At 45.1% G+C, this 13542-nt stretch overlaps 1 protein-coding gene across 1 annotated transcript in view; it reads right to left on the bottom strand.

Annotated features, from left to right (window-relative positions):
• Positions 1 to 13542, bottom strand: part of OSMR (oncostatin M receptor) — a 48044-nt gene that overhangs the window by 33528 nt on the left and 974 nt on the right. The window contains exon 2 of the mRNA XM_039244293.1: positions 1508 to 1584. Within this exon, the coding sequence (XP_039100224.1) occupies positions 1508 to 1571 (64 nt within the window). The 5' untranslated portion in view covers positions 1572 to 1584. The remainder of the gene's footprint in view (positions 1 to 1507; positions 1585 to 13542) is intronic.

The following is a 13542-nucleotide window of genomic DNA, read 5'->3' as shown; positions in this document are numbered from 1 at the left end:
CAGAGTGTGCTGTAAATGGAAGCCACACAGTCAACTGTCGTTGGATCTGATAATGAGACTTCACTAGGGAAGTGAGCTGTGCCAAAAGCCCAAAATTAAATGCCTAGGATTTCCTGGAGAGCCTGGAGTCAGGGGTGTGGGTCTGTCTGGGAATCAGGGGCTTTGGCCAGGCCTGAACCTTCCTGTGGTACGGACCACCCACTCAGTCCAGTTGTGTCGCGTTTAGCAAGTAAGATAGAGTGAGGGGCACACAGACTACAGATGAGAAGTCCTAATTCCCATCTTTCAGCTCCAGATTATGGGGTATTATCAACACTAGAATATTAAGAAGTCAGAAAAGTAGCAACTTCTCATGTACCCTGAACCTGAAAGAAACAGACCCAGACCCAAAGAATATCAGAGAACTGAGCTATTATCAGAACAAAATCTCCTTTTTATATCCAAAATCTTTTCATAGAGTTTTAAAGGAAATAGAAAAATTCTATGGGTATTTCTTGCAAACATCATTTTCATGAATCCATAGAAAGGAATTGTGTGAATAATGACTAAGAGCATATGCCTGTCTATGCTCTGTGTTACAAAGGGAGTATAGCAAATAAACGTAGAATGACAAAAAGGCGAAGTTTTGTAAAATACAGGTGAAAGCAACACAATTTTTTTAATGTTTATTTATTTTTGAAAGAGAGAGAGAGAAACAGAGTGTGAGTAGGGAAGGGACAGAGAGAGAGGGACACACAGAATCTGAAGCAGGCTGCAGGCTCTGAGCTGTCAGCACAGAGCCCAACGTGGCTTGAAAAGTTGGACACTTAACCAAATGAACCCCTCAGGTGCCCCAACAAATGTTAAAAACCAACAGACTCACTCACTCACTTACGCCTGAGTACCGTCAAGCTGGCTCAAAGGAATATACAAAGTATTTATAAACATTCTACAAGTGCTGCATTCTTATGATATTTACAAAGTTGATTTTTGAAAAACACTCTCACTGGGAGAGCAGCTAAGGGACAAACACCATTTCTTCATCCATCAACAGAACTCCAGTACTCAGCACACTGTCTTGCAGCAAAGAGCCTCTCTGTGAACCCAGCTGAAGGGCCTCAACTTGTTCTATCCTAGTGGCCGTCGCTGGTCTAGTGCACCCCATCTCCACACGGCAAGGTGCGGGAGAATTTCTCTGGCAATGGCCACGTACAGCGTATCTACCCCCAGTTCTCCCAGATTAGATCCACTCACAAGTGCCTCGATGGCCAGCACACTGACCAGGAAATCAAGATTATGGTGCGGCTTATTACAGTAAGTGATCAAGACTAAGGAAAGGATAGTCAAGACTAAGCACACCACTGCTCCTCACCAATTCCAAGTGGTGGAGTGAGCTCCCTTACCAATTCCAGGTAATTGCCAAAGAAAAGACTTGATCAACTTTTCTCCAAAGCACCGATTACCTCGTTCTTTTCTCTATGTGGTTTTTTGTTGTTGTTTTTTCTTTACCGTTCTTCCCACTTCTTACCTTTGGTCTGGTAAGTTCTCAAGGACAGCAATGCCAAGAGGAATGTTATCTGAAAGACAGCCATAGGTTCTGATTTTCTGAAAGAGAGAAATTATACAGAATTAAAATGTATTCAATTTTAGCTCCGAGCAGGCTTCTCTGACCCAACTGTGGTAGATGGTGGTATTCAGGGCTCCCATGCTCCTCTCCCCCTTCATCCATGCCCTGTCATGTGAGTCTGGAGCTCCCCGGGGCCCCCAAAACAAGAGTGTGTTTCCCTGCTCCATGTGACTTGCTCTGACCCACCAGAAAGCAGAAGCAATGGTGTGCTGGCTTGGAGCCCGGACCTCAGCGCACCTTGTGTACTTCTGCTTGCTCTTCTGTGTTTCCACCTTTGGCATGAAAGGGGCATTTCTGGGCTACCCTCCTGGACCCAGGAGGAGAAGGGGTAACACAGGAGGCAGAACTGATCACTGAGGCTGCTCCCCCTGGGGCCAGCCTGGCTCTGCTGGCAGCTTGCCAAGAGCATCCGATCCTGGGGCAGGAGCAGTGAGTGCTTGCCATGAGTGTGCCACTGTGGCTGGGTGGCAATACAAAAGTGACCTGTCACTTTCTTCAGACCAAGCAAGGGTTAGTAAAGAAGCATAGCACAAAGAATCAAAAGTTAAATATAAAAAAAATGGACCATGGTCTCAGAAGAGCTGTGTTGTTTTTTTTTTATCTCAAGTAGAAAAGGTATTATTTATTTATGTATTTATTTTTTAAATAGTTTATTGTCAAGTTGGTTTCCATATTACACCCAGTGCTCATCCCCACAAGTGCCCTCCTCCTTGCCCATCTCCCTCCTTCCTCTTTCCCCTACCCCCATCATCCTTCAGTTTGTTCTCAGCATTCAAGAGTCTCTCATGGTTTGCCTCCCTCTCTCTCCCCCACTATTTTTCCCCTTCTTCTCCCTCATGGTCTTCCGTTAGCTTAATCCTAATCCACCTATATGTGCAAACATGGTATCTGTCCTCTATCTGACTTATTTCACTCAGCATAACACCCTCTAGTTCTATCCACGTTGCTACAAATGGCCAGATTTCATTCTTTCTCATTGCCATGGAGTATTCCATTGTATAAATACACCACACAGAAGAGCTATGTTTGAATTAATTACTTATAGAGGAGTCATCTCCACTCTTCCCTGTCTGCCTCATTAGAATCTCACTGAGGAAATATAAGCACCTTCCACCTAAAGAGACAGGCAGTGTCTCATTGTTCAAAATAATTTCCGCTTTTCCTTGCTTTAGAGGAGCGTTGTAAATGGCAGGTCAAAGAACTTCACTGATTCATCAGGTCCTTTGACCACAGGCCAATCTGAGGGCACAAAGAATGAACCTAGGTGACCTCAAGAAGGCTAATATGTTCTTAATTTATAATAAGAGTGTTAGTCAAGGGAAGCCTTGAGTTTCACTTTTTTACTTCAAAGTCTGACTCACCCCAGACAGAGGCAATAAAACATTTCAGAGTCCATTTTGCCTCTGGTCTAGCCACCTGGACCTCATCAAAAGCCAGAAATTCAGTGAACCAGATCACCCATTTTCACTACCCGTAACTAAATGGGAACAGCAGTGAAGACAGAAGAATATACCAAACCATTCAATTCTTCTAGGTAGTTAAATCTGCTTACACATGAGCCCAACTGCAAACAGAAGCAAAAGTCTGCAAACGACAGCTTTTAGTCATATTTCTTTAAGCACTGCGTTCCACTACTTCTATTTTTAGCAAAAAGGTCATTTGTCCCCCTCTAAGATCCCTACTTATTAGTTCAAACAGGTTCCTGTTACAATTAAATATCAAAGCCAGGGAGAAAAACAAATTCAAGAGAAAACTGTTTCTGCTCAGAACCAAAGACAAGGCAAAGGAAGATGGTAGCATGTAGCATCTGGTGCTCAGTGCGCAACTGGAGCATCCTTCCAGTCCTAGTCTATGGGTACGGGATCTTACTGTCCTAACACTGACATCACCTGAGGAACGCAGGGTGCCATGCTGTGAGGAAATCTCAGCCCGTCAAGTGAAGACCAGATGATTCAGGGAGGGAGGGAGGCTTTCATGTTCTCTGTATGAAAGGGCTATTTAAAGTGTTTTTAAAATTTTGGAGTTCTGGTAAGTCAGATACTTCACATGTTGCAAAATTTAAACAAATTATAGAGACAGAGAAACTTAAAACTAAAAGTTAGAAGCCACCTACCCATTAAACTTAACCAGAAATTAAAGAATAAAGGTTTCACGTAACCAAGTCCAAAAATGCGGGCATTTACCAAGGACTTGTTTCTAGGGTCTGATGATCACAGGGAAGTCTTCGGGAATCACCAGGACAGTCTTGTCTGGAAGTCCTGCCCTCCCCCACCGCCTCACACGCGGAGGGTTGTGACTCGGAGGAGGCCGGCCTCAGCAGCCATTCAGATCTACCAGTTTTCCTTTCATCTGTTCTGACGTGCACATTTGACACGTGATGGACACGTGGCAACCGGGCCACAGTGGTCACTGCCTGCACCCGAGGAGAGTGGCTGTTTCTCGTGGCGTGAGACTGGCCGGCCCCCCTCCCAGCACCGCCGGCCCCAGACCACCTCAGGACCGCTTGCAGCGGGATTATGGGTCCCGGTCGTCGTCTGGACACTCTCTGACAAGATCAGTAAAGTTCACCCAAACTTGCAGAACGACAGTCCGCAGCTGGAAGAGCATCCCAGGGACACCGGTGTCAGCCTTGGGGAAACGCCGCATGGACAGTTTTCCCAACGCCCCGGAGCCTGAGGCCGCGGGAAGAACACAGACACCAGGGCTCTGAGCCAGCTGCTTCCAAGGCCCAGGTGACGGGCGGCTCAGCCCCTGCGCCCCCACCCCTCCTCCTCTGTAAATCCTCCTCCAGGTACCTTGCGGTGGGGGCACAGCCCTTGGCTGGCGGGCCCCCCCCACGAGCACACTCAAGAACCCGGAGGTGAGGGGGTGGGTGGCGCGAGACCCTGAGATGGGAGAGTGCGGGGCTTATTCAGGGAACAGCTGGAGCTGCTGCTGCAGGGAGAGGTGAGAAGCGGGAGGTGAAAACAGGGTCCACGGAGGGAGAGCAGCCACGGAGGCGGTTTCCCAACTGTGGCTTCTACCCTGAGCCAGGTGAGAGCCACTGGGGAGAGCGGGGACAGGAACAGTCTACTCAGTCACCAGACCAGGAGGAGACTGAGGGGCGGGAGCAGTGGGAGGGGCAGCAGTTCGGAGGGCGTGCAGTAGTCCAGGGGCAAGGGCGCTGGCGCAGGCCGGGGTGGCGGCAGCGGAGGCTGGAACCGCGGTGGAGTTCAGGGGAGCTCTGACAGACAGGGCTGGCAGGATGCGACGCGCGCTGACACAGTAAGACATCCTGGGGGGCCCCCAAGATGGCCTGAGCCCTTGGCAGAAGGGCGGTTGCTATGAAGTGAGATGTAGAAGAACAGATGTAGCGGGCTCTCATCAGGGCTCGGTGAGCAGCCCGCTGCGTTGGACATGCTTGTGCGACACCCACGTGAGCTGGCTGGACACACAGTGTGGAGTCGGGGGAGGGGTCCGGGCAGGGGTAGAAATCATCTTGGGCGCATGCATACGGTACTTAAGCCACAGGACTGGGTGATCGCCTGCAGACTCAATACAGAGAAGAGAGGTTGGTGCAGGAGCTCCGGGGAGCCCCGCACCCTAGACTGCGCCCCCGATGCAGATCAGGCACAATGCAGGCTTAGGCCAGGCCTTCCCCGGGCATCTGGAGGATAAGGCTGAGCGTCAGATGGGCCGTGAGCCCCTTCGGCGGGCGGCGGGGGCGGCAGCTCCACGTGCTCTCCCTGGGGCTGCTGTTCTGGAAAAGCCCACCGAGCCCTCTGGCGCTTCCATCAGGCTTTCTCTCTCCACAAGTGTCCGCAGGGAGCATTGCCACCTCCAGGGTCCAGTAAGAAAAGGAAGTCGGGAAGAATTCAGAAAGGCAAAACCACTTGGCTGCCTCCCCCATGCTGCTTAGTCCTTTGCCCCTATCTGTTTTTTATTTCTGTTTTTCAGACCGCCATCATTCCCAGCCTGACTGTGCGCTGCCTGAGGACAGGCCTGGACCCCAGGCCCTGCTGTCTCTCACAGTCCCAGGACGCAATTGCTTCCCAGTAAGTATCTAGTAAATGAATAAACGTTTGTACCAATTTTCTCACATTCTTTCTTCTTTGCTTTCAATTCTATTTTAATAAGGAGATTCCTTTTCAGGCCCTTCCACTTTTACTGTTGCCAAATATTCCCTAATTCATAGTCTTTCATTGACATTTCTTCTCTGGGGAGAGAAAGGGAGAAAAGTAAAAATTCTCTCCCCCCCCCCCCATTTTGTAGAACTTCTCATTCACATCTGGTCTCTGGGCAAAACGAAGATGCCTTTGAACGTCCCTCAGTACAAACACTACACGCACAGCTTTTGCAAAGGGTGTGAGTCTGTCCTTCTTTGCTAGTACTTCTGGTACCGTCATTACTAAAATATTTATTCCTGGGACGTTTCCTCACCATAAATAATCCCAAGGAGAAGCAACACAACCAGTCATTTGCTTCCCAAGAACAGGGGCGTGTTGCCAAACTCTTCAGAATTGGCTGGGTGCCCCATGATGTCATATGCAAATACTATTTTAAAGAAACAAGCTGTTCATCCAGGAAGTGTGCTTGGGTGTGTGCTCCCTGTGAAAGAGTTCTGTGCAGCGGCACAAGAGATGCAGTGTGTTCCCCACATTTCCCAGGTTCATCTGTTTTTCTTTATTTCTATGAGCACCGCCATGTCTTTGGGATCCCCTTTGAAAAGGCCTCCCCCATTACAGTACAGGACGCATTACCTGTAAGGTTTCACCCCAATTCCACCCCCTCTTTCTTCTAAAGTATCCACCACCCAGGAGCGCCTGGGTGGCTCAGTCGGTTAAGCATTGGACTTTCGGTCAGGTCATGATCTCACAGTTCACGGGCTCAAGTCCCGTGTTGGGCTCTGTGCTGACTGCTCAGTGTTTGGAGCCTGCTTCACATTCTGTGTGTCTCTCTCTCTGCCCTTCCCCTGCTCCCCCTCTGTCTCTCTCAAAAATAAATAAACATTAAAAAAATAAATTAATTAAATAAAAGAAAGTATCCACTGCCTGGAGGTGGTACCCGAAGAAAGGTTCAGACACTCCTTGCCCTCTCTCTAAACCTGCCTGTTTAAGTGTTTCTACTAGTTTTGTAAGGTCATTCCTCATTTATGAGGCTGAATCGGCTTATGCACAATCGCTCTTCTTTTTTTAAGCAATATTCAGTTAAAATCTAGATTCCTGGAACTTGTGACTGATTACAGCTGGGTCTTTGAGTGGTAAGTGAAGCCAAAAAAAGGAACAGAAAACCTAGATCCAAAAAGAGTTCTATATGGCAGTTCTGTGTGGGATCCAAGGAGTATTCTGGACCCCCCAAATATGTAGGAATTTACTATATGCTAATGATATAATATTTTAAGTCACTGGGGACAAGACAGATTATTCCCCAGAATCTTACTGGAACAATAACCTGGACATTTGTGGGGAAAGGAAGTTGCAATAGTCAAGTGCATGGGTTCTGACATAAGACTGCTGAGGGTCCAATCACTGCTCTGGCACTTAATAACTGTATCCCTGTGGATAAGTAACTGTGTGGCTCAGTCAGTCAGGCATCAGACTTTAGCTCAGGTCATGATCTCATGGTTGGTGAGTTCGAGCCCTACCTCCAGATCTGCACTGACAACTGGGAGCCTAACTTTGATTCTGTCTCCCTTTCTCAATGCCCCTCCCCTGTTTGCTCTCTCTCTCTCGAAAATAAATAAATATTTTAAAAAATCAATCAAAAATAGATAAGCAACCCTGTAGAAAAACTGGCAGATAATATGAATATGTAATTCACACACAAAAAAGGAAATACCAGTAGCCAAAAGAGACTAAAGAAAAACTGGACAATATCATTATTAATTAAATACATGCAAATTAAAACAGTAACTGTATATGTCTGTATGTGGGTCTGTGTGGTGTCCAACTGGCAATGCCCAAAAAGGCCTTCATACCTAGCATTGGTAAGAGTGTGAAGAAGCAGGCATTGTTACTCACCGATGGTCAAAAAGCACAACTTTATCAAGGTCATTTTGAAAATACCTATTAAAATTCCAGGGTGCATTCCCTTTGATCCAGAAATTCTATTTCTGGAATTTTGTCCTCTAAAAAGTACGCTTGCATAATTGTGTCTGTATACAAAAATTATGTGTCTTGAAGAGTGTTCATTGTAGTATTGTTAATATTGAGGAAAAATGGAAACGATCCAAATGTCCTTGAAATCTGTGGTGCATTTCCATAAAGGAGTACTATGGAACTGTGAAAAGGATGAGATAGATCTGTGTGTTGCCATAGAAGAATACACAAAAATTACCGAGTGATAAAGCACGCCTCTGAACAGCGTGTGCACACAAACACCTCTGGAAGACAGGTGTGTGACCATGCAGCCTTGCCACTTGGTGCTCCCTTTAGAAGGATTTGTCGCAGGGACCGAAGCTGACCGAGAGCCTGCACCGCTGCCCCTTTCCATCCAACGCCCATTCAAACCCCAGCCCGCAGTCCGCGCAGGCTGCTCCCAGCTGATGGTCAGGCCAAACATTTTCTGTTCAACATGGGACTCCTCCAATAGGCAACAGTTGATTGAAGTCTCCCCAGTGGCCTGGGCAAAACACTCTCAGAACTGCATTGCAGGTGGGAGCACCTCCTTCTCAATCTACCTTCTTCCCTGTCACCTTGCATGGGGTTTGCAGGCTTTCTCTGCCTCTTCCCGCCCCCTTGTCCCTTTATCCCTCACCAGGGTGTTTCCCCCAAACCTCTTGCACATCTGTTTCTGCCTTGCTGTCTTCTACTTCTACCCAAACTGGCCACCAAAGACACACCCCACTACTAACACTTACAAAAGTAGAGCTGGGATGGGGTAAGGGAGGTGGGCAGGATGACGGAAATTACGGTCAACGTTCTCACGTTATGTAATTCTGCAACATAAAGCATTCTTTAAAACACGTGCATATTTTACACATATTTATGTACACAAGTAGATGCAATTCCAATACTTTCATATTTGAACCATATATTCCAACAAGGTTAAACTAGTTGACAATATTTTTTGATTCAAATCCAAACTGTAGTTGTCAAACAGACTTTAGAAAATGTTTTCTTTTTTTTTTTTTAAGTTTGTTTGTTTTAAGAGAGAGAGAAAGAAGAGTGTGAGCAGCGGAGGGACAGAGAGAGATGGAGAGAGAGAATCCCAAGCAGGCTCTGTGCTGTTAGCACAAAGCCCAACCAGAAAGGCTGGATCCCAAGAACTGTGAGATCATGACCCGAGCCAAAACCAAGAGTCAGATGCTTCACTCACTGAGCCACAGAGGTACCCGAAAAAAGGTTGGTATTTTTTAAGTACTGGATCACCCTACAAGTGTGTCATGTATTCCTATATAAAAATGTGATCTCTCAGATTCTAAGAGAATATAGCGGCTTTAAAAATGCACTTTCAACTACAGAAGGTAATCAATGTCCTGGGCAGAAAAACATACTGTCATTCCCTTCTGATAGACCGGCATACTAAGGAAAGAGGGGTGTCCTTGCTCAAAGTCTCCCACTGGGAAGGTAGGAAATAGAAAGAGGTGACCAAGAGATCACATGACGTATGAAAAGTTTACTCACATGACAGCATAGCTTCTGTTGACGTACAACATCTGCTGTTCTCACACAGTAGGAGCTAACTCCGTGTTTTCCAAGTGTTCCTTACATCTTACATTTCTCTATTTGGTAAGACACTTGAAAGTATGGCTTTTCTTTTCGTTGACTTTAGACTTTATACTCAGACTGGATACATTTTATGTGGTGGTCTTCATTTTAAGACAATAGTTTTAAATAATCCAGAGAGTTAATTGTCTCAATGGCTTCAGATCTAGGACTAGAGCTTTGTATTATATTCAGTGCTCTACTAACTCTCTTTCCTTTAGAAGAAGGAGGAGGAGGAGGAGGAGGAGGAGGAGGAGGGGGGAGGAGGAGGAGGAGGGGGGGAGGAGGAGGAGGAGGAGGAAGGAAGGGAGGAAAAAAACAACACAATAATTTAGTTCTTTAGCATATAATACTAAAAGAAAGCAATTTACAAGTCCTGTCCACCATACTTAATCTAATAGGAAATACTACCACTAGCAGCATGATTTTAAATACCAGTGAAAGGTTATATACTCAAAGTGTGGATGAAGACCAGCAGCATTGATATCACCCAACAGATTGCTAGAAATGTAAAATCTGAGACCACACCTTAGGGCTACAGAATAAAAATATTCATTTAAAAAAGAATTCCTAGTGAATGTCACATGCACGGTGAAGTTGGAGAAACTATTACATATTCTTGTCTCCTAGGATACTACTGATACAGAAAGGAAAGATTTACTGGTTCCTTCTACGACGAGGTGCACTGCAGAGGCCACGGTAGGGTCTGAAAGGAAGTATGAGAATGATTCTAGCCAGCACGAAGTGGACACTCACTCCCTGCCCAGACGCTGTGCTATGTGATCGACACGAATTTATTAACTGAATCTTCACAAGAGTCTTATGAAAGAATCTCGGTTATTATCCACTTACACAGATGAGGAAATGACAGCTCAGAAGGTGAGAAGTAACCCTGACATAGGCTGACATAGTTCACCCAGAACGTGAAGTCCAGGCTTTTCCACACACACTGCTTCCTGCAGACTGGGGAGTTCATACCAGAAAGACCACTAAGGCATAAAGAATTAACAAGTATAAACCCTTACGAACCCAAGAAAACCCGAAGAGAAATTCCAACAGGATTGTTGTAAAACTTGACAAGCTATTTGTAAAGTTTATACAAAAGAGAAATGATGAGATTAATTTTTAAAAGAATTTTTTTTGGAAAAAAAGACTAATATATACGACTAGATATAAAACATTAAAAAATTGGAGCATTTAGCACAGGGTGGTGCTGGCATAAGGAGAGACAGAGAAGGTCGAGAAAACAGAACAGCAAATTAAAATGCTATAATGGTTTCCACTCATTTACCAGATTTGAAAATTTAAATTAAAGAAAAAAAGATAATGGCTGATGTTAGGAAGGATGAAGGAAACAGATTCCCATGCACTGAATTTAAATTAGTACCTGGGGTGCAGGCAGTGCTGATTTAAAGAACTGCATCAAGTAGCAAAATGGACAAACCCTTGGACCTTATAACTCTATTTCACAGAAATATTCAGGCTTACACAGTAAGACAAATGCAGTCTTTCCTAAAGTACTATTGCTAATATTGAATAATTTGAAATCATCCAAAAGGCCATCAAGAAGGGAAAAACTGGATAAATTCTATTTCTAACTTAGAATAACACGTAGCCTTTAACAAAAGAGCTTTGTACTGACATGGGAAGATCTCTAAGGCCTGGAAAATGACAAAGTAAGCTACACAATATATAGTAAGATCTCAATTATATATATTAAGATATATGTATGTGTACATATTATACAAATACACAGAAAAGAAAACACAATCATGGAATGGTATTTACCAAATGTAACCATCCCTCTTCTGAGTGGGAACAGGTGTGACCATGGTAGTCTACATTTCCTTCCATATAGTTCTCTATTTTTTCCATTTTGTTTAATTTTTAACATTTATTTATTTTTGAGAGAAAGAGAGGCAGACCGCGAGTGGAACTGGGGCAGAGACAGGGAGACACAGAATCTGAAGTAGGCTCCAGGCTCTCAGTTGTCAGCACAGAGCCGGATGTGGGGCTTAAACCCACGAACTGGGAGATCATGACCTGAGTCCAAGTTGGATGCTTAACCGACTAAGCCACCCAGATGCTCCTATACATCTCTATTTTTTGAATGAGAACATAGTCAGTTATTATTTGAATTATTTTTAAAACATAAAAATGAAATTTGGACAACCTGGAATATATAAATGCTGAAAAGCCAGTACAGTTGGCCCTTGAACAAAGCCAGTTTAAACTGCATGGGTCCACTTATACACAGACTTTTGCAAAATATACAGTACAGAACTGTACATGTGTTTTCACTCCCTTATGATGTTCTTAATAACATCTCCCTTTCTCAAACCTACTTCACTGTAAAAACAGTATATATAACATGCACAATGTGTTAATCAACTGTGTTATGAGGAAGGCTTCTGGTCAATAGTAGACAACTGGCAGTTAAGTTTTGGGGGAGACAAAAGTTTTATGTGGATTTTTAGGCACCCCTAACCCCCGTATTGTTCAGGGGCCAACTGCAGAACTGAAATGAGAGGGAGGGAAGGCTGTGAAGCCAATAACACAATTGTTGGGAAAGAAACTCTGACTTTATGCAGCTACAAAGAAGCGTGCTTGGAGGGAGGGGTATCTCTCACAATATTCTGTTTGATTTTCCCCCATTTCACATATTGTTTTTTAAATCAAAGAGGACTTCCTCTTCCAGGGAAAGGAAGGCCAGGTCTCCCTGTTCCTGTAATTGAGCAAGATGACACTCAGGAAGATTTCCTTCTACGCGAGCCAACAGTGCCCCAGCCCAGTTCCCACAAGGAAAACATACTCTTTCCTCTTGTGGAAACATATTACCACTGATTTCTCTTTCAAACTCATAGCAGTTTTCCTGTTCCTTTTTCAAGACAAAAGCATTATAAGAAACATCAGAGAGGCTCTGGCACACCTGCATGCACACCTCTGTTCCTGGCCCTTCAGGTTAAAGAAAGGAGTAGGAGAGACTCAGTGCATAAGTACTTTCCCCAATGTGGCCTGAGTCCTGTGGCATGCTTTCAAGGTGACCTTTGATACAAAAGGCTCAGACATATTTGCTGGGACAACATGAGGCAGAACTGAGACCAAGATGTAAGTCACAAGGAGGCAAATTATAGCTGAGAATTAACTTAGTCCAGCAAAGATATATTAGGTGGTGAGCTCCCCGGAACTATTAGCTTCTAACAGTACTGACTGCTACCAGGGCAGATACAAATTGAGCACAACCTGAAGATTCTAAACAGGCAGCTGAAGTTGGAGTCCAGTGCTTTTAAAAAGCTCCAAGAAGGATTCTGAGGCACAGCTAAGTCTAGGGTGCATTCTATTTATTTTTAATGTTTTTATTTATTTCTGAGAGTGAGAGCAAGAGAAGAGAGAGACAGCGTGAGCAGGGGAGGGTCAGAGAGAAAGGGAGACACAGAATCTGAAGCAGGCTCCAGGCTCTGAGCCAGCTGTCAGCACAGAGCCCGACGCGGGGCTCGAACCCGCTAACCGTGAGATCATGACCTGAACTAAAGTTGAACGCTTAACCGACTGAGCCACCCAGGCGCCCGTTTAGGATGTATTTTAAAATAGCCGAAGAGGGAGACAAAGCAGGACAGTAATGAAGCACCACCCCCAGAACCACTCTGAAAAGGATCCTAGAGTTTGAGGCACAGCATAGCACAGTGGTTATAAGCAGACTCCAAGCCAATCCCTGACTCTGGCCTGTTAGCTTTGTGACCACAGACAAGTTACGGAACTTCTCTGGGCCTTGGTTTCCTCACTGATAAAATAGGGACAAAGCTACTCACTCCCTCACTGGCAAAGCTTAAATGAGCTGGTATACATAAAGTACTCAAAACAGTGCCTGGTCCATCGTAAGAACCATTATTATTTTGCAGAGGAGGAAACTGAGGCTGAGGCAATGATTAACTTGACCCCAGTCCCAATGTCAGCTTTAGACTTGGGCATAAGCTTCTTTCTTTCCAGCTCAAATCAGATACACCATATTTACTTCTATGGGGTCGTCTATATGGACCCTCATTACTCCTCTTGAATTGAGAATAAGTTCGGTCACAGAGTCCTCCAGCCTGTTGGTTACCAATTGGCCTTTCTCAGTGGAACCTAACAGCATGCCCCACAGTGGGGCAGGATGCATGCATGCATGCATGGTTGGGCTGATGAAGGACAGGCCAAGGACCATCACGAAAGGACTCCATGGTGTCAGGGACAAAACGCTGGTCTACAGGATTT

The sequence above is a fragment of the Hyaena hyaena genome, unplaced genomic scaffold, assembly GCF_003009895.1.
Source record: "Hyaena hyaena isolate Hyena2069 unplaced genomic scaffold, ASM300989v1 scaffold_236, whole genome shotgun sequence".
Taxonomy (NCBI): Eukaryota; Metazoa; Chordata; class Mammalia; order Carnivora; family Hyaenidae; genus Hyaena; species Hyaena hyaena.
This window is presented reverse-complemented; position numbering and strand designations above follow the sequence as displayed.